The sequence below is a fragment of the Pieris rapae genome, chromosome 4 (genome assembly GCF_905147795.1).
Source record: "Pieris rapae chromosome 4, ilPieRapa1.1, whole genome shotgun sequence".
Lineage (NCBI taxonomy): Eukaryota > Metazoa > Arthropoda > Insecta > Lepidoptera > Pieridae > Pieris > Pieris rapae.
The window spans coordinates 6,248,597-6,270,553 of record NC_059512.1 but is presented as its reverse complement, the minus strand read 5'-3'; the positions used below and the strand labels follow the sequence as shown (position 1 = coordinate 6,270,553).

The 21,957-nt window shown below is 32.6% G+C and overlaps 2 protein-coding genes across 2 annotated transcripts in view; one reads left to right on the top strand and one right to left on the bottom strand.

The window, feature by feature from the left end:
* Window positions 1–21,957, bottom strand: part of LOC110999797 (BAI1-associated protein 3) — a 68,772-nt gene that overhangs the window by 4,043 nt on the left and 42,772 nt on the right. The window contains exons 13-24 of the mRNA XM_022269027.2: window positions 21,102–21,266; window positions 20,655–20,706; window positions 17,287–17,374; window positions 16,180–16,312; window positions 11,730–11,812; window positions 10,605–10,668; window positions 8,282–8,442; window positions 6,275–6,365; window positions 5,070–5,232; window positions 3,296–3,521; window positions 2,763–2,928; window positions 886–1,045 (exon numbers count right to left, since the gene is read on the bottom strand). Of these exons, the coding sequence (XP_022124719.2) occupies window positions 886–1,045; window positions 2,763–2,928; window positions 3,296–3,521; window positions 5,070–5,232; window positions 6,275–6,365; window positions 8,282–8,442; window positions 10,605–10,668; window positions 11,730–11,812; window positions 16,180–16,312; window positions 17,287–17,374; window positions 20,655–20,706; window positions 21,102–21,266 (1,552 nt within the window). The remainder of the gene's footprint in view (window positions 1–885; window positions 1,046–2,762; window positions 2,929–3,295; window positions 3,522–5,069; window positions 5,233–6,274; window positions 6,366–8,281; window positions 8,443–10,604; window positions 10,669–11,729; window positions 11,813–16,179; window positions 16,313–17,286; window positions 17,375–20,654; window positions 20,707–21,101; window positions 21,267–21,957) is intronic.
* On the top strand, window positions 14,787–15,581 carry LOC110999794 (pupal cuticle protein G1A). Its single transcript, XM_022269025.2, has one exon. The coding sequence runs from the start codon at window positions 14,830–14,832 to the stop codon at window positions 15,421–15,423; it is 594 nt and encodes a 197-aa protein (XP_022124717.2). The 5' UTR covers window positions 14,787–14,829; the 3' UTR covers window positions 15,424–15,581.

Here is a 21,957-nt window from a genome sequence, read left to right as displayed (position 1 = left end):
AGCTATTTATTACTTATTGGTAGGGTAAACAGTATTTATGCGTTTCACGACTGTCAGATAGCGCTAATCGACATGAAACGCGAAGTATCTTTCGGAACTTTTATCTTTCGAATAATTAATGTGTTGCATAGCTATTTGGTACTCTATCCATACATTGTGAAACAGACCCTAATTAAAGCATAAGTTATGGACAAAACTATTTGTTTACTTAAGATTATTAAAAATAATAAAAACATTCTCTATACATTTGCAATATGGGACTGATTTATTTAGTTTTATTACTTCAAAACGCATTATTTTAACAATGCTTCGTAAATATATTATAAGAAACTTGAACGGCAAATAGAATCAAATGACGCACGCATGAAAATTGAAATCTATGGTTTTACTCTAAACAAATGAAACCTCTACGAGGATTCATTTACTTTCCCCAAATATAGTGGTTCATTAATATTCATCAGAAGGGTTTTATAGAACTGCGTTTGATAAATACATTAAAATTATTATAGTACAAGATTTCAAATCAATACCTACTATAAAATAGTAGTAGACAAGATTTATTACAATTTTCTGAATTGAAATTTTAAAAAACTTTGTAATCACAACATACTCCTATCGAAGATTTCGAAACATGACCATTTTTAGTTATATATTATTTGAATGAAACCTTATAACAAACTTTATACCTATTCGTATATAAAAAGGTGAGAAGCGATTTAAGAATTTATGTATTTGTCTGTTTTCTACATCTAATTCTATGTTATTTTTTATTTCATAAGCAAGCAGGTAACCTTGTGAGTTTCCAGACCGTGACTTCTTTCGCGAGTCTAAAAATAATTACAGCCGAATTCTAACACACTCATAAAGCAATTAAATATTGCTCACCTTTTGTACATTAGTGGTCTGTTCGTGTGTTTTGGGAAAGAGCCTCTTGGGTAGCAACTCGAGCACCACGAAAGGGTCGCTTAATCCGTTCGGATCGAGCGGAATCACGTCATGCGCCGACAGTATTTCCACACATAGAGAGTCGTGATTGAAGTACACTCTGTAACAATGTTATATAACATGTATAACGACGATTAAAAACCGTATTTGACGATTAAGGTAAAACTTGTTTAAAAATAAAACAAGTATAATTCAGCAAATTTAATAAGAGTATATTTTTAATAGTAGTAGTAGAATATTTATTTTAATAATGAACTGTATTTAGATTATTGTGGATAGATTTTATTAATTGATTTAATCAGAAAATTACTCTACGAAAAATTGCTTGTGTTGTAAGTATATAGGTAACTTGCCTTTAGTCGAGAACAGTCATATTATTATGTATTCAAAATTCTTTATTTGTTTTGCTTTTGTACAATAGAATTCAGATTCATGCCTAGGGAGGCAGTAAGTCAGAATCTTTAAATTTACAAACCAACAGTAATAAAGTAAAGTAACACAATTGGTTTTTAAAACGTTAGCCATATGTTTTCAAATGGGTTTAATGTCACTTATGAGTATCAATAAAAAATCTTATATCAAAGGCGTAGATCAGAAGATACAGAAGTGGCATAAAACTCTCCGCTACTATAGATCTACTTTGGGTCAATCCCATGTACGTTAACCTCTTAGCCACGGAGTTGGTGATTGACTTCCTAATTGTATCAAATATTTTTTCAGATATTAAAAATAATCTATAAAAATAATGGTTTAAGATTTTATTATATTCGTAATAAACTTAAGTCATTATCTCCTAGTCATAATATACTGAATATGTAAAAATAATTCTTATATAATAACTAACCTTAAAATGTTATATAACTAGAATATATTGTTGAAAGGAGTCCTTTAAGGCAAGGTTCAAAGATACTTGCGGCGTTCGCCCTTTGAAAAGCCAGACTAATTCTAAAATTAGTTCATCAATGTCGAAAGTGAGTCACAGGTGTGTATTTGAAATTAAATACAAGTCACTCCTATGTCTGACTTTATAGACATAAGTTTCATAAACCTACATTTATTACGCTAAAGAGGAATTCCTGCAAGTCAAACGGTCGTAATTTCTCTAAATCCTTTTAGTTCAACGTCTACTGGAATTTGTTAGAGCTTTTCAATTACTAATTTAATCTGGCAGATTTTGAGCACCCTTAAGTCGAAATATTGTGCTTAAATTTTTCAGTTATTTCAGAACGATTAATTGCATTAAGTACTATTCAAATTAGAATAATAGCGTATCATAAAATTGATAAAAATAACAGACATTTACATCAATCTACCTAAATGTGGATACTTTGTTAAGCGATTGTTAAGTAGGATTATATCTATTTCACATTTTTATTGATCTAAACACCATGGTATAACGGTTTCTACTCGGTATATTTAAATCCGATCTGGGATGATGCACGAAAGATGTTTTTTTATATAGAACAGGGGGCAAACTGGCAGGAGGCTCACCTGATGTTAAGTGATACCGCCGCCCATGGACACTCAATGCCAGAGGCCTCGCGAGTGCATTGCCGGCCTTTTAAGAATTGGTACGCTCTTTTCTTGAAGGACCCTAAGTCGAATTGGTTCGGAAATACTTCAGTGGGCAGCTGGTTCCACAAAGTGGTGGTGCGCGGCAAAAACTGCCTTGAAAAACGCTCAGTTGTAAAAAGGTGGACAAAGAAGTATATTAAAAACAAACACGTCAGAATTATACAAATGAAGCTAGTAAAAAAATATAATATGATAATGAAATGTTAATATTGTAAAGATTCTTACTTCCCAATTGCATCTACCTGATTAAGATGGACCCGTAGGGCGAAGGCAATGGTGTCCGCCCTTGATCTGTTAATCGGTCCTCTAGCCAAAGCTCTAGCAACTCTTCAGTTGGTGCTTGGTGATATTGCATTCGTTGTTCTAGTCGTTTCCATTCGGTATTGTGCACTTCCGTCATTGGGAGACCTATTATCAAAGATGTTTTATTAAAAGTACAATCATCATATTTGAATTAGGCATATTAGTGGCCGAAATTTTATGACATATAATTGATTGATACTTTCAGCTGCGTCTACGTTAAGTACGCATACTTATATTAAAACTTACATTAAATTATATTTATTTTATTTTATTTATTGATAGCCTTATATATCAGAATCAATATATACATTATAACTATTGTTTTTGTTTTCTATGATAATTGACTCTGCGTGCCCACTGGCAAAGGCCTCCCCCAAATGTACATTAAATAATATACTTATACTAATATGAATTTTGAGATTTTAATCAGACCCAAATAAACTATACACGCACACATTTTCTATTCAAATACCTTTTCCTTCAGCGTGGATGAATTCAGCAAGAAGATCCAACGCTTCCTTCAATCTGTGATGATAGACTCGGGGTTTCTCTGCCCCTCCCGAGTCTGCTTGGTTTGATACCTCCTTGAGAACAGCGTTCCAACAGGCCGCTAAAGCCCTTGTGAAGGCTCGTGGCAACAACCACGTGTTCAAAGATGATAGATGTTGATCCAAATACTCCAATAGCGGTGTTATTGCCTTGGAATCAAGTATATTAATATCGAGTTTGAATAGCAATAAAAACATTTCCGATGTCAATAAAACTTCTGTCATTTGAGTTTTCGTCGATATGTTCACGATTTTTTGAAACTTAATTAAAATTGTGACGTAGCTTTCAAAAAAGTTAAATTGCTTCGAGTATATTCTTATACCCTTGGTGTTACGGTTTGGCTAAAATGAACGCTTTTAAAGGTCCTCGGAGCAGTGTTGGCCCAGTGGTTTTAGCGTGCGACTCTCATACCTGAGGTCGTAGGTTCGATCCCCGGCTGTGCACCAATGGACTTTCTTTCCATGTGCGTATTTAAAGTTGCTCGAACGGTGAACGAAAACATCGTGAGGAAACCGACATGTCTTAGACCCAAAAGTCGACGACGTGTGTCAAGCACTGGAGGCTGATCACCTACTTGCCTATTCGATTTAAAAATGATCATGAAACAGATTCAGAAATCTGAGGCCAAGACCTAAAGAGGTTGTAGAGCCACTGATTTATTTTATTTAAAGGCCCTCGATTTAAATGCTCTCGACGTATAACAAAGTTCTTAAGTGGAACAAAGTGCTGCACTGTCATAACAAAATTAGTTTAAAAGTTACAGCGGGGTCGAGTTGAAGCCCTTCGTATCCTGAAAGAGTGAGGTTTCATGAAACTGTTTGACCTTTTCAAAAACTGAAGTTGGGAAACGAAGCGCCCAAGGGATTTATATTTTAACACGATACTATCTTGTTTTATTTATTGCAGAGTGCTCCATTTTTGTTTGAGAGTCGAGGTTCACAAAATTTTTCGTTTTTAATATTTTGATGTGTTACTTTAAAAGTACCACAATATTATGATATGAATTTATTTATTTATTTCAGAAATACAGACATTATCTTTACAGCCTATGCCATTACGACAATGTCGAGAAACATTTGATACAATATAAAAAAGTACATAAAAATTAAACACATAATATACATAATATCGCTACTGTGAATTCACTCTGCGAACATGCAAATATGTCGATAGTATCGGAGACAGCATTAAGTAGGCGCAACGTCCTGGATAACGGGGATCTGTGCAACACTAATTCTTGCTTAATAGGTACTAAGAAGCCCAGAATTATTCAGGACGCCTAAGCAGGAAAGGTTATCAGACAATTTTAAACAATGTTATATTAGTAATACAGTAATTCGAAGTTATAAATACGGCGTTTGAAATAAAATTAGAATTAAATAACAAGATCTGGTTCACAAGTTCCTACTCGAAATAAAAACGCTACTATTGTTATCATTATAACAGGATTACAAAAAAATGGTTTAATGAATCTTAAGTTGGGTATATCTTGTCTCTTTAATTGCAAAAAGAAAACTGATACATGTCTTACTTATCTGAAACATAAGTTAAATTGAAATACCGTACCAATCTTAATTTGGTAAATAACTTATAATGTTTAATTCTTAGAAATAGGTAAAATAATTCAACTTGTAGTGTGACAGAACAGTGATCAAATGCCACAATTATTCAAGTAAAGGGTAGCTTCTAATTCTCACCTGCTGTGTGGGGAGTGAGTCAGGCGACCAGGCGAGGTGGAAGACAGCCTTGCGGAGAGGGGGCCGAGCCCTCACTGCAAGCGGGACGGCAGCACGAATCGACCGACACTCCAGGGTACCCAAGGCACCGCGAACCAGTTGGCGGGAGTTCTCGTCGTTAGAACTGTTTATAAGTAATATAATTACCATAATGTACATTTCTTAAAATAAATAAAAATAGCGAAAATAAATGTAAAGTTATTATGTGTACAAATTACCAATATGTAAACCAATATGAATATAAATAAACTAAGTAAATATAGAATTTAAATAAAGAAAACTATGAAATGTAAAATGTTAAGCAAATATAAATGTATAAAACTATAAGCTATGTAAGAAACATAATGTAAAAAAAAATAAACAAAATTGTTAATAAATGAATTAATTAACAAATCAATAAAGCAACACAAGGTCCTGATAAGCAAAAGTCAGGGGTGGGTTCGCAGCTCCATAAAAAAAGTAATATAATAATATTGTAGGAATCTGTACCTTAATTTACAGTTTAAGAAGGATCGTTAATTACTAGAAGATAAAAGAATACGGACTCGAAAGAAATATCGTGGTTAAAATGTAGATCAGCCTTTTAAGTAGTTTACACTAGTATAAAAAAATACATATATCTTGTGTTAGGTAAAATAAAAAAAACCAGAATCTATGTTAATTATTAAAAAATAGTTCATATCGTATATGCGTTTTACTTTATTGTAAACAAATAATTTCTCATATGTTATCAATCATTGCACAAATTAATAATTATACCTAATAATGAATGTAATTGTAATTCGCAAGAGAATAAAACGTTTTAAGATAACACTGTATATTGTGATAAGAAAATAATTAATAGATTATGTATTACTTTAATTAATATTATCATTTGTTGCCAAAGATAAAATACATTAACGAACTCATTAATCTTTATAATAGCGAATATCATTTATTTTATGTTTTTGTCATAATATTTTTGCATAGTCATTATCATTATCATAGAAGGATAAAACTACTATTAATATATAAAAAATTGTATTTATTTTATTTACCTTTACTATAAGGTAAATAATATTAAGACTCGGAAGATATAAGCTTAAAGCGTTTAGTGACGGGAGCTTACCTCTTAGCGCCATCAAAGCTGTAACGGTCTCTAACTTTACAAAGCTTTGCATACTTACATCTGCTCATCGTCGTATTCTGACAGAGAACGGCGAACGTACTCCAGATTGTTAACAATTGTACAAATCTCTTCAGTTGATTTATTCTGACCTGAAAATTATACTACATTGAATAAATCTATAATTATTCTATTTTACATATAAGTTTTCCCCCTACTGCTATTTGTTTTAACAAATTTTCGACAAATTGCTTTGATTAATCCTATTCTATTTAGCAGGTAAGGCGTAACCTCCTGTTATAACCGGGACGTAATCTAAAAGGTGTTATTTGACCACGGCGTTTACATGTGTATTTTTTTTGTTACGAATATATTAACTACTTTATCTGTGTAACAATCGAATACCATTGTCTATAGTTACCATAAATCAGCATTTATCAAAAGACTTGTTGCCCACGCCTGACACATAGTGCTCACATTAGTTCATAATTTTACTTAGAACTTAATACTTGCATGTCAGATAAATCAATTACCAGCCTAAAAATAAAACACAAAGGGCAAATATCAAATTTCGTTGCGACCTTTTATGACGAAATATGGGGAGCATACTCCATATATGGAGTGTGAAGGTGTTATGTGTCATAAAATAAATGGTTTACCTACTAATTAACACTATTTACAGGGCGTAATCCATCAAGTATTGATAATCTTCTTCATTCTTGTTAATTAGTCTAGTGATTACAGCGTACGTTCATCCCTGAGGTCGTTGGTTCGATTCCGCGGCCGTGCACCAATTTTCTATGTGCGCATTTATTGCTCGCTCGGTCGGAAAACATCGCGAGGATAGTTGCCCAATTGATTACGAAACAGACACAGAAATCTGAGGCCCAACAAAAAACATTTTACCGTTACTGTTTTTTATTTGATTACAATTACGATTACTGCCATAATTGGTAAAATAAACCAATATGTTCTTAGGGCAATTTCCACATTATTACAAGTCAATGTTGTTATGTCGAAAATATAATTTAGAACTTCATAATTCCACATATTTTAGACAACTGCTATAAACATGTAAATGTTTACGTACGAGAGGGCAGGGTCTTCCACAGAGTGCTAAATTTAAGTGGAAGCAACACGCTTCAGACAGCCTAGTTCGTGTTTATCCGGTAATTTTTGATAATGTTTCGGGTAATAGTTGTAGGAATTGTTTTAATACGTGGCATTTAAATTGTAGAAGGTTATTTCAATACATTCAATACCTTGTTGTTCTATTCGTGTAAACAATGCTTTTATTCGATAAAGTATCGATTCCAATTACTTGCCAAAACCTTGATTGACACATCCACAATATAATAGTAGCGATAGATGGCAACACGGAATTTTTTATAGTATATACGAAATAAAATAATAAAACATATACGTTTGATTTCGCACTGTATCGCGACTTGTTTAGATATTTTTCTTAAAAAAAAATTCACGAGCGCTAATTAAGTGGTTCTTGAAATTAGTATTTATATTTTAATATTAGTATATCACCGTAACAGTGTTAATATACTAGTCTGTGCATAGCATGTTAAAAACCTCACAATGTTCTCTCCGATGGTTTCGTTTCGTTATCTTCTCATTCACGCTAGGCCCCAAGGTAAGTGAGTGAAATAAACGTAAGTGACTACAACACAGTAGGGACCCTCCGCTTCATACGAGAACTCGTTAGTACGGGTAAAATAATTATACAGAATATCTGCCATCACGTTAAACGAAGTGTACAAACTTGATAAATATCACTGAAACGTAGATAATTTGACGGCTGTTATTACGAAAGTTCGCTGATCAATATATTCCGCTCAATGCGCCCAGAGTTAACCTTAGAAATTAGACAAAAGACAAAGAGAAATCGAAGTTCGTTTGCGACTTACCTTCAGGAAAATAATTTACCTGAATGGTTGAATAGAACATTAATCAAAGCTTTGCAAGTTAAGAAGTGAGAGCTTTATTTAAAATTGTTTGTATTTAGATGTTTCAATCACTTTTTAGTTTATATTAAAATATAGAAGAAATTTCATACCATGGTTTTCGTAATATCCCTGGTCAGCTAATGCACCGTGTACTAAATCGGCGTAGTGCAAAGCGGTTGCACAAGCCGCCTCTAGAAGTCTCACGCTTCCTCCTAGAGTACCTTCTTCAGCTCCACCAATGGAACGCCAGACAAGCCTCATGTGGTATAAACTAAAACAGTTTAAAATGATTCGTAGACTAGGTAGTAGATATAGTCTTGTATCTGTGCATTTGTAATTTTATGGATGTTTAATTCACAGGGATATATATATCCCTAGTCTGCTAGTATATATATGTATATATATATATATATATATATATATATATATACTAGCAGACTCGGCCAAGCATTGCTGTGGCTAAGGTTTTTGTTATATTACTTAGTAGTAAACTATTCAAGGGAAACGGTAGGAGAACTTTTGTAAAACGTTGGTACTTTTAACACAGCGCCGTCTGTTAGAATTGTATCAAATAATAAACAAATAATTTGCAATAAAATTAAATTGCGACTATAATTAAAGATCTAAGCGATAGCTTATATATAGATAGATAGTGAGCATTCTGGTCCAACTTAAGAGATATCTTAAGTTGGACCAGAATGCTCACGGTGTGCCAATTTAATTTAAAATCAGTTAAATAGTTTAGGAGTCGATCGTAGACAAACATCGTGACAGTAGATTTATATATATTAAGATAGACGTAGACGTGTTGGAGGACGCTCGTTTTTTCTCCGACATACTTTGCAAATCCGATTACCATGAAAAAGTACTTTAATTTTTCAAAAAAATGTTTCAGTAGATCCAAGAACCCCAAGAACTATAATATTAATATGGATACAAACTTATAAATAAAGTATCAACGATAAGGAAGTTCTTCAGCTGAAAAAGGTCGTCAATCGAAAAGAAACGGTTCCGACAATAAAATACCAAAAAAGGCAATTGCGCCCAGTAATTCACCCTAGGGAGGCATGTGCGTGGTAAAATTATTTTAGGTACTACATGTACTGATTATTAAAGAATATTCTAGCAAAAAGGTATTCAATACACGACGAGATAGATTTTAATTTAGAGTGATAAAATAGAAGCGGGCCACACAATGGGTTATTGTACTGGGGATATAAGTTATTACAGAGCGCACCTGAAGCCTTCGCATAAATAGAACCAGGGTATACAGGAACAGTACGTTCTTAGTGAGTATCGACAGTAATTTTCAATAATTAAAAGTAAAATAATTATTTATAGCCTTATATCAGAATACAAAATATATACATTATAGCTCTTGTTTTTGAATCTACTAAAACTGATTCTGTGTGCCCACGGGCAAAGGCCTCCCCCATTTTCCTCCATTTTTCCTTATTGTATATCAATCTCGTCCAGGTCTTTCCAGCAATTTCCACGATTTCGTCGGCCCACCTTTTAAATTGCCTACCTCGGATTCTTTTATGGACTCTTGGCTGTCATAGTATACAAATTGTCAATATTTAAAATTTCCTAAATATGAAAGTCTTAAAACGTCTTTAGTATGGCTAGGTAAATTAATATTCGTGTATGTAATACCTATGGATATGTTTTATTACTGTTATTGCGGTTTAGATAATTTATATTCTCTGGGATAAAAATACTATGTACTAGGAGAACACAAACTGATTACTTAAAAATATATAAATAAAAATAGTAGATAAAACATCATATTAATGAGAGTATTTTATAAATCGGATTGAATAATTATAGAAGTATTTGAATTCATTTGTATAATTTGAAAACCACTTTGGTTAGTTGTAATGAAACAATAGCAGTTTTGTCAGGAGTAAGACAAATGCATTCATATGAAAATATTTTTTCAATAGTGTCTAGTTTTTTTTGTATAATTTAGCGCAGCAGTTTTATTTCGTGTTCTGTGCATAGGAGAATATTCAAATTGTACTTCAAAGTCAAAATGGATAATGCATTATATTCAAGCAAATAGGAAACGATTTACAGGATAAAATATGTAATTTATGATAAAATTATTAATTTAAAAAATGTGCGTTATTTAATCATTTGGTCTGATTTATTATGTGACCTCTCAACACTGAGGGCGTGTTCTCCTACTCCACCAATAAATATTTCCTTATGTGCATATTACTACGCGCTTGTTTAGTGAAAGAAATATCAAATATTAAATACATTTATCTTAATAATTGACTCTTTCCAGTCTCAGGTATCTTCAGTCTTTAAAGAAAATAATGGTGGTCAATATAGTTGGCATACTCAAAAAGACAAGTTCCAATACGTCCTCCAAGCCTTATTCAGGGAATCGAATTCGGGTCTTCACGTGAATTATAAGTGACTTACCATGCCGCTGTATCTACTGAGGATGTGCTATGTTTCACAATATGTTCCCCGTCAACGGGTCGATCTAAAAAGTAAACAATACATCAGTAAAGAGGTAAGAAGGATAACAAAGTAGTGCACGCTTTGAGGAATTACCTCGCGATATTTCAAAGGAATGTCTTTTACATTCAAGGATAGGATAAGAACATTTCGTGGCATCTTTTATTTGTTTCGGACCAATAAAAGCTTTCATGTTACGGCACCGTTTAGAAGCCGATTGTTATCTAAATGGGTGCCCTAGCTTGGGGTGTGAACTTTCCCCTTTTGCCCCCACCACAATTAGGTATGCCCTTTCTTTTCAAAAACAGATCTTTTGTTCGTTTTATTTAGATACTTTGGTACCATTATAACATTTTCCAAGATATTTACCATTGTTTGCCTTGTGGTAAGTCGGTAAATTGTTTTCCGGATGTAAAATTTTATGTGATTTTTGATAAAAGTCACTGTATACAGAGACTATTTTTTTTCTATATAAGAATACATCTATCATTGTTATTAAATAATATATAAAATCTGTACATAGTTGTTAACACACGCATGTCCACAATCATAAAATATTATTACTGCTCACTTTATATTACTTAAAAAATAAAGAAATCAGAACAATATAAATTGAATTTTGAAGCTGTTTTATTCAAAAACAATTATCAAGAAAGGTTGTCACGAGTTAAGCTTTGTTACTAGTTCAACCTTATAATTTGACAGTATCAATTAGCAGAAATGCGTAATGTGACACGTAAACTCCATTACAATTTCCGTAAAGTTTAATAATTCTCTTAATTCAATCACAGTTTAGAAGTTGAGCAATAAAGTTAAATGTTCTTATCTTTAATTTATTTGATTTTAAAAAGTTAGCCGAGAAATATAGACTATGCGGTATCACCAACACTACACACAAAATATGTATTTAATTTTGATCCTAAGAGACATTTAGCAGAAACAGAACTAAAATTAGTCTAATACTGTCAAAATTGCTAGTAACTAGTAAAAGTACATACAATTTACCTATATATATATATATATTCTCGATTAAACTCGAGGTTTTTCGTCTAGTAAAGATTAATTAGATAATAAAAATAAACATACCAAGTTCTACGGCTGCTCGCACTCTTTGCAGCGCCATAGTTTTGGTGACCGCCAACCAACGATCGATTAGGGGCTCGAACCATCTGACAACATAATAACTTTGTCACATATACAAGGTTAAACGAGCCTTGACTTTTAAAGAGGTGCATTAGTACGACTGGAACCTATCCAGTGTGGGTATTCACGGTCACTGATATTTGTATTTTAACGACATTACTACTTGTTTGTTTTTCTTAGAGATACGGCTAACATGTGGAACAATTGCAAGGCAGTAAAGGTTTTAAACAGAGAACTTTAGAAACGAACATGCAGCCATTTATGTATCTTTTTAATTAATATTTTGTATTGTTAGTAATGATTAGCTTTCTATGTTTAGTGCTATTATTTATACATTATGATTCCGATTGTCGATTCCCGGTAGTTTATTACTCACCATTACAGTAACAGAGGCAAATGTAAAAACATAACATAATCAGCAATAAATATGATATAAAACAATATCAAAACTGTTCATTCACTCACAAAAACTATATTTTATTTCTATTTTAAAATACAAATGTTTTTCTATAATCAGATTAGCAATAATAAAATAAAATTGCAACAAAAGAACAAATAGGTTTAAAAATATCTGAATATCTCAAAAAGTATTATAGGAAGGTAACTTAAACAGAAATTTTTCCTCAAATTAATTTGTACTTACAGACCTAAATATAGGCCTACCAAACTTTATTCGTGTGCTTTCTATAGACTAAACACTACACTTAAAAGAATGTGACTAGTTATCCTCATTTTACTCAGCTAAAGAATCATTTAAAACTCTTCAATCCAAAACGCGTAAAAAACATTTTCTACACTAAACATATTATAGACTTTTAAGTTAAGAGTCTAATATTAAATATTACAGAAATATTTTTATTCTAATTAAGCCAAGCGTTTGCAACGTACCAATGCATCCTACATCACAGAAGATACACGAGGCGTGGCAAATAAATGCGCAATTGTTTTTTATAATAAAGCAAAGTCCGCTCTCTATACATAATTATTGTTATGTAACAATTAATAATTGTTGACTTATTTTATGATTACAAATCAAAAAGATTGCATGTGCTGGACATCGAAGGACGATGCTAGTGATTACGCTGCAATGCGGATGATAAATACATTGTACATTTTATTTAACATCTAAATCATCATCAAAAAATCTTGTTTCTTAAAAATGTTGCTTCCGTAAGAAATTTTTGTTACATATAGTTTAATAACGTTAAAACCAACCAAATAAAGTAAAATCTGTGCATTGCCAGATTATTTATGAAGGCCGGCATAATAAATGCATTAAAATCTTTACATGTATTATATATTAATTATAAATTTTATTAAGTGGTCTTGCGGAAGTAAATTTTTATATAATTTTAATATTTGTACGTCTTCATGAAAAATATTACACTATTTTGACTAAGAAACCGGTATAGTGTTACAAAAATATGCTTGAATAATAATCCTCATTGTTAGACAACTTGAACGTTTTTATGTATAACTTAACAACAGACAAAGAATATTTAAATATAATTATAAATTCTTTAGTTCTGACTATTATCTAATCTATTGTAATAGATTTTTCCGTCTACTCTAACTGAAGCAAAAGAAAGAATCTTACGCAGTTGTTAATAAAACTAATAAACTAAGCTTTTTATAAGTTCAAAGCTCACGTAACTTTTAAATAAATAAATGTTTATTACTTTTTAATTTTGCATTTAACAATTTTTCGATATACTGGACTAATTTTCTTTTTATGATAAGCATCCTATTCTAACAATCAATGGTTATTAATTCAACCAATTTTAATGCACATTGTGATGTACGATTAATATTCAAAAAGGAAATATAACTTATGAACCACAGATCTTTTAAAATGTAAAACAACCATACAATTTGAACCCATATTTATGTTTTTTTTAAATGCTAGGGGGCATACTAATAATGTTAATAACCTAATAAATTAATATAATATGAAGTGTATTTTCAATTAGTATCATTATTAGTATTATATATTTATATTCAGGCCCAATTAATGATGTTCCTTTATTAAGCATATACCATTAAACAAAATTAGACTTTCAATGTATAACGGGAGTGAGTATTCAAATTTTTTAAATGTATAATCTAATTAGTAGTAGACAGTAATGTAAGCTATAGCAAAGATCTAAAACTTTGAAACGTTAATAATTAATACATAAGACAACTGTGATTTAATACAAAGCTTTTTTGGACGAAAGAATACTATAAAACTATTAAGTATTCTGTTAAGAAATTTAAAAACTTAGGATATTACAGTCTCTTTTATTTTTGATGTTATCGGAGCGAGCATGCAATAGCTGTGTTTAACAAGGTACTTTTATTAATGTTTACAATGATGTTATACAAAGGCTTAATTAAAAAGTTAACTGCATTCGGACAAAGGATTACCTTTTTCATGAAGGAAGAGTAAATTCAGAAATACTGTAAAATTCAAACACAACGAAGAAATATGGAATAATTAACATTCTTAAGACAGTGAAGGTTTTATATTTTATCATAAATGTATAACTGTTCAATCTACTATATGTAGATTTTTTTTTATTATGTTTTAGCTATGACCACCAAAAAACATAATGTTCGTACAATGATTAATTTTACTCTTTGTCAACTACCTAAAACTTGTTTATACTGATCATTAGATAACTTCTAAAGGTCCTATTACCATAGCTAATAATATCGTTCGTATCCACCAACATAAAAGTTTGGAACAAAAAAATTATCGCAAGTTTAAAATGTCACTTGTCGTTAGCAACTACTCCTGCGTACTTGAAATATTATCGGTAACATTCACGAGCAATGCTCGGTTGATATTTAATTAGTCTTATTATTTACAGCGTGGATGATAAACTGTGCCGATTCAAGCTTTGCTCTGACCTTCACGAGCGCAAATATCAGCTTCCTGAACAGCCTTTTGGCACCGGTTTATGAAGTAGTACGCCCTTAAAAAAACTTAGTGGGATATGTATAAATACGGAGCACAGTTTTAGTCAGTTATCAGTCGATCCCAGTCGAAAGATATTACAAGATGTTCAAGTTTGTAGCAGTTGTCGCTTTCCTCGCCGTGGCCGCCGCGTCACCCGACCCAGCTCTCATCAGCACGGTTCCATTAGCCTACTCTGCCGGATTCGCTCCAGCCGTCACTGCCTACAGTGCAGCTAGCCACATCTACAACCCAGCTCCTGTTGTCTACTCATCCCCCGCTCTTGCCTACCCTGGTAACTACGGCTACGCACACTATATCAAGAAACGTTCTGTTCCTGTGGTCAGCAGCTACTTCGCATCTGCCCCATTGGCGACCACCTACTCCGCGGCACCCTTTGCCGCCACCTACGCCGGTGCTCCTCTCGCAACCACCTACGCCTCTGCTCCTCTAGGCAGCACCTACACCACCTACGGCTCTTCCCTGGTGCACGCATCTCCAGTATACAGCACCCCCCACTTCATCAAGAAGCGCGCTGCACCCTTAATCTTCCCTTCAACATCCTACATAGCACCAACAGCCTACTCCAGCGCTCCCCTCGTCTCTGCCTACTCCGCATACTCTGCTGCTGCCCCTATCTACTCCTCCCCCTACTACTCAACTGCTCCCCTCGCCTACACTCAATTCATCAAGAAATGAAAAGTTCTAAGGACTCCCAATAACCTTTCAGTTTCAAAAACTTTCTGGACAATAGCATCTTCAAACAAACGTGCCTAATGTAAATTTCAAATGATGTACATAAAACCTGTATAGAATGACTAACTACGTTTGTAAATAAAAGCCTTCAACTCTAAAAATTTTCTTTAAATTTACCATTTCGCTAATTTCATTCAAGTTGATTTAATCTGCCTTTTGTATTAAAAAGACGTAAATGAGATAATCTTTGATAAACCCTTCACTAAATATAATTTAAAATTTAACGCAGGAAGCTAACTTTACTACAAGAATAAAACAGTTTTTGTTTTTGAAAAACATAAAAAATACAAATTATGTCCATTGTAAAAGAAATTTTCATATATATAGTCAATTTATTTAAACATAATAAATATATTATTATTATGAAAGCAAATTCATAACGAACGAAGAGCTGGCTGCTACCTCGCACAAAGAATTAGTCTAGCTATTCAAAGGGGGAACGCTGCTAGTATCTTCGGAAAAGGGACCTATACCTAAAGGGACTCCTTTTAATAATATTTTTTAATTATTTAATTTTAAGGTTAGTTATCAGGTATATTTTTTTGTATTATATTATTAGATATGTAGATTCTAATAAATGTTAGTCACGCTCTTTTGAATCTTGAATGATTTTTTGAATTTTGAATGATTTTTGATTTACCATTTATTCATGTTGGTAACATAATATTCATATACTCTTTATATGTATGTTCAACTTACTGATAGGCATCAAGCATCTGTGGTGGCGGGTCGTGCGGATGAGGTAGCGGCGCAGGCGAAGCCGCTGCACTCAGCTCCCTCACTGCTGCTAGTACTTCGAATGGCAACGTCTTTGCTGCTACTATATTGCATACTGTACAAGGATCTTAGTAAAAGTCCAAGCTGAACAATTGTAAAAAGTACTTATAATTGGAACAAACACATTGGCGTTGTTGGCGTATATAAATTAAAGTCGGATTGCGAACACTTTTAACTAGAGAACGGTTGGACTGATTTCCATGTTGTATTTGTGTCCGGCCCGAAAAGCCTTATGAAAAACTTTGGAAAATTGACGAAAATTAAAAATAATGTTCATTTGATTAATAACAGTCAAACATTTAATATTCATCCCGTCGATATGGTAAAATCTCCTCACATTAAAAAACGTATAAAGGATTATATATAGAAAATATATTTTCACAATATACGGATAAAAGAAAGAAAGATAAAAACGGATATAGCAATTTTTAGACTCACAAAATGTAGAATAATGATTATATTGAAAAAGAATTGACAAATACAATATTGGTTGTCAAATATTTATGCGTTAAAAAATTTATTTTGTGTAAACTAAGGAAAATATATCAAGCTTCTTAAACATACATCAAATGACTTAATTAAAAATAAAAAAAAATCATAAGCTCAGCTAATCGAGAATGTAGTTCGACGAGTCAACTAGTTTTAAATAAAAAATATACACTGTAAATTGTCACAGATAAGTTAAATAAATCATATTAAAGAATATTATATTATATATAACTTTAGTACTCTATTTATTATTTACAGATGGCAAACCCCATCCGCTGCCCATAGACAACACTGCTAGAAGAAATGCCTTTTAAGAATTAGTATTTACGCTCTTTAATAATAATTAGTAAAATAGCATAAGTACATATAGTTAGATCAAAGCCTGCGCGCGACGCTTTTCTTTATACATCAGTGTGTCATCAACCATCACCGCGATCTCTCATTAAATAAGTTTTTAAGTGCAGAGCAATCATTTATTTAAATATCAATAAAGTGTTTGGCAGCAGCCCAAACAAATGGTTATGAATAATGTACTTGTACCGTGTTCATCATAGCCTTCCTCCTCAGCGACGCCGCACCAGCCTTCAGAGATCCAGTGCTCAACACATTGCTTCACATCTTCGGATACCTGGAACAAATATGAAATATGTACAATAACCCTCGTTTTTCTAAAATTAAATAATGTGTAATTTAGCGAAGTTTTATCTAATGCCGAGTATTCCGTACGTTCCGCGGACTTTATGAAAACATTTAATTTTTTCTCTTGTTCATACGTTCAGACGTTAAAAAGCCCTGGGTTTTAGCCGGAACGGTCTGGGAACTTTATTGGATTTTTCATATTTAAGCTCTTTGTAAAAGGTTATATTATGTCAGCTTATTACTAATTCCCGATTCAAATAGTATCCTGATGTCGTATGTTTAAACCCCCGATTTTGTTTTTCAATGTTTCTTTTCACCGCACAGGACACTAAAAAATATTGAGAAAAAAATAAATAAAGAAATGTTTCAGAGTAAAATTCTGAGTCGGGCTAAGTTTGATTCCTGTATGTTAAAAACCGTTCATTCATAACCACTGAGAGTCAGAAACTCAAACCTTGGCGTTTTTTTATAATAAATATTAATGATAATGATGACGAAGGCCATAAAAATGATAATTTATATCATATAATCAATTAAGAGCGTAACATCTGTAGAATAAAAGAAAGGTATCTATGTTTCTTTAATACTTATTTGAATGCACATTTGTAATTTAAATCAACGCCTAAAGAAAAATACATATTTATGTACGGGAAATGGTTTGGAAAGAAATTCTAGCCGCCCACGTAGTCTCGTTGTTTTAACAGTATTTTGGTTTTATAGCATTCTTACAACGGTTTGCCTGTCGTAAAAGTGCCATGGATAAAGAATCTATTGTAGTGAGAGAAGTGAAAAGAATTTTCGCTTATCTTTGAATTTGGTTAGACTTGAAATATATTTGTCTATTCGCCTTTAAAACAATATGTGAAATGAAAATGGATGTTTATAATATATACGAAATAGTTAAATAAGCACTTTTTTATTTATTAACTTACAAGTTTAATATGAATATTATTTCTTTATATAAATATACGAAAGTCTTTTCTCCAACTTTGTTCCCTTTCGAGTAGACTCTCTTGAGCCGTGGTGTTCCAGTGCACTGGAACTTAACGCTAATTAAAGAGTTACGTTGGCATCAGGTATATAGTACAGGTGATCCCTACGAATAACTATAGCAATACAGCGAGTAAATGCTGTCAGCGTTAAAGGTGTACTGCCATAGGGAGTAAACTTTTTTAATTTTCTTTTTATTATTAATGTAGGTTAAAAAAATCGTTTAAACTGTATATTTGTTTGTTATGTTTAGTTTTGGTGTTAAACATTATACAATAGAATAACTCAACTATTCATCTCTCTCTTTAATCGGCAGCTCATGTCTGAGCGTCGTGGTCAGCAAGGAAGCATCTAGAGCGGACTATCTGCTTCCATCGGTTTCTGTCCAGCGCTTCCCTTATGACAGGATATGGTTTTGAAGACGATGAGTCTTTCACTAGATCGGTCCATCTGGTTTGTGAACGGCCACGTGGTCTTTTGCCTTCTGTATTAACAACCACGATCAGGTTTCTCCAAGTTCTCATCGCTTTTGCTCATTGTATAGCCGAAATACGATACGATTCGCTGTAGGCAATAGCAGACAGGCGAGTTCGCATGCTAAGTTGGGTCAGGATTGATGTATTGGTGTGCACTATTCATATCATTAAGTAAAAAAAGGTGATTACTAAAAGCATTAAAGAAATTACTGCATAAATTAATGTAACTAAGGTAAAATGTAAAACAATAAAATGTGTTAGAATCTTTACACTATAATTTCACTAATTTTCAGTTATGCTGTAAGTTATGGGCTACTAATAGCTGTTGTTAGTAATCATAAGCACGCAAATGCTTACATTATATAGAAACGCCGACCGTTTTAGATTGTATTTGTAGTTCAATAATACTGTACAAGACAGGTCTGCCCACGCAGGCTTTGCTTAGACTTGATCCGCTTAAAAACTCAAAGGTGCTCAGCGTACTTATTCTTAAAATAGTTTTTACTTCGATCTATCATTTAATATTGAGTTTTCGTGCCACGATATTTCAAGTTTGCTATATTAGCGTTGCAGATACTGAAAGAACCAAATTTCGTTTCGTCTTTTATCCACGTCATTAGTTAGTGCTCGTCTATAGTTTACAAATTATTAAAGCAATCACTGTAAACTCCTTAGAAAGTTTTGATTGCCGCGGCTTGTCTTGAGAAATATTGACGATAACCACACACTTAGAGAATCATTGTTTTCTTTGTATAATAATTATTGTATAGAAATGATCGTACACAAATCATCGCTATAATGATTCAATCATCACATAAAAACCGGACCAATTAAGATGATTAATAACGTAAAATACGGTGCAGTTCTGTGATATCAGCAAATAAATATTAATCGAAGTTTTCTATTCTACATATTCGTCCAAATGAGCCATTAAATTTTAGTATGATATATTTTTAAAAACCGTAGCTGGTTCAACAATAAATAAAAACAACTTCAAATTACCAGTAATTTGAAGCGATCAGTCATCCGTATAACGAGCAGTCGAATGACGTACTCACTGACCGTTAATTGATCAATCGATGTTTGTTACAAATTATATCCGGAATATAGCTTCCAGTATTAAAATATAATATTCAGAACTAGAAATATCAAGCGTTAGTACTATTAAAAAGAATCTCTTAGTCTGTGCCTCAAATTTCCGTATCTGTTTAGTGAAGACAAGAGACACCTATCAGTAGATACGGGCAAGCCTAGGCATTGGTATAAGTCAAGTAAAAAAATATTACACTAACATCGCAAGGACAGTGTCGCCAAATGTTAGGTACATAAGTTCAACGGCGGTGACACAATTGAGTATTTGACATCGTCACAGGTGCTGATGATAGCTGAATATAATGCTACGAACCCGAAACCAAAAGAAAATCAGCTCGCGATTTTTTTCCAAGACAACAGGCAAACTAGACACTATTTTGTTTGCCTGTTGTCTTCGACAAAAACGACAGCCGCGCCCTCATCATTCTACAAAGACGATTTATTATAATCATAATTCAAAAATAGAACTGAAATTCATGTTATGATACAATATATTTTTGTCGTTGTTCGCAATGGCGTTAAGTTAAAGCAAGCGAGGCATTGCAACATGTATATTCTCACGCCCCGAGGCTTCAATGCTAGTTTGTGAACCCATATTTTGTTTTACATTATTGTATTTTGAATTTTCCATTTTGCATATTCAAAGCTTTGTTTGAAATTGGTTATTTTAGTGGAAATGTTTATTTTTAACAAACTGTGCTAAGTACTTACCATTTTATCGATTTGTGTGAAAACCACGTTGAAGTAGGGTACGTTGTTAGTTCTGTAATCAAAATAACGTATTAAGTGTCTAATATAAATTTTTAAACATAGACATCAAAGAAAGTCAAGTTTCTATACCAATAACAACTACTGGCTACTACAACCCATAGGCTTTAGGTTTTAGAGTCTGTTTTGAGAACATTTTTTCTCAAATTATACATGATATTAGTTACAGCTCCTTACAAACACTTACAAACATTGTGTTAAAAAAAAAACTTGGCGATTAAAAAGAGTGGCGGAGAGTTTATTGCCAGTTCTTCTCTTCCGTTCTACGCCCTTGATTTGAGAACTGGCAGTAAATCTAAAATTAGATACATTTAATTTTTTTTTGACGTTCATAAGTGTACATTATGTTACCTATATGAATAAATGAATTTTGACTTTGACATTACTCACGTTTCGAATAACGGGTGATAGTATGTAAGCCCTTGTTGCAGGTCAATTTGGACTAGTGTGAGGAGGTTGACTAGGTCTTCACCGCGTTCTGACTCCGTATCTTGGGCACATAGCGCATCGTACCATTCAGCTGTGCCTTTCCGAAGAGCTCCAACTATCTCACTTCTGTATACAAATTATTTAATATGAAATCAAAAATATTTCTAACTAATGAAAGTATTAACTGTGAGGCATGTGTTTTACCAATATCAATGCACCGAATAATTAAACTAGAATTACTTTTTCAATGTTTCGAATGTATATTTAATTTTTGTCTATATTTTAAGTTTGTTTTCATAGCAATAAATAATTTAACTAACTAATACAGTAATAAAAAGGCGCTGCCGACTACAACTGAACTTGGAACGAGGAATGTATAAAAGAAGATTTATTAAAATATTGTTTCCGAGGTGACTACACTGAGTTAAACTTCAATCAGAACGGGTAAATAATGTTAGCAAAATCATTACGGAGTTTAACTTGAATGAAAATAAAGGGACAATGAAGATAAATAACAGGTTTCTAAGAAACCGTTCCTTCGCAATCTCTGCCGAAATAAAGATTAATTTAGATAAACTCGTACCTTTGAATCCGATTAATTTGTGGTGCCAAGGTTTCGTCTATCTTTAATTAAAATAGTGTATTATAGGATCCACGCTAATATGGTTTCTTATTAACTCTATCCCAAAGGAGAACACGATATCATTAAATTTGATTTTCATTATTGTCTAATTCACTAGTAAGGGTCTAAGCTTGATAAGCCGAGTATTATATTTATAAGTGTTCAATGAATTGTGTGCTAAATACATAGATAATT

Bases quoted from the DNA above. Each gene is read 5' to 3' on its own strand.
- LOC110999794 (XM_022269025.2), top strand. From the start codon at position 14,830: ATGTTCAAGTTTGTAGCAGTTGTCGCTTTCCTCGCCGTGGCCGCCGCG.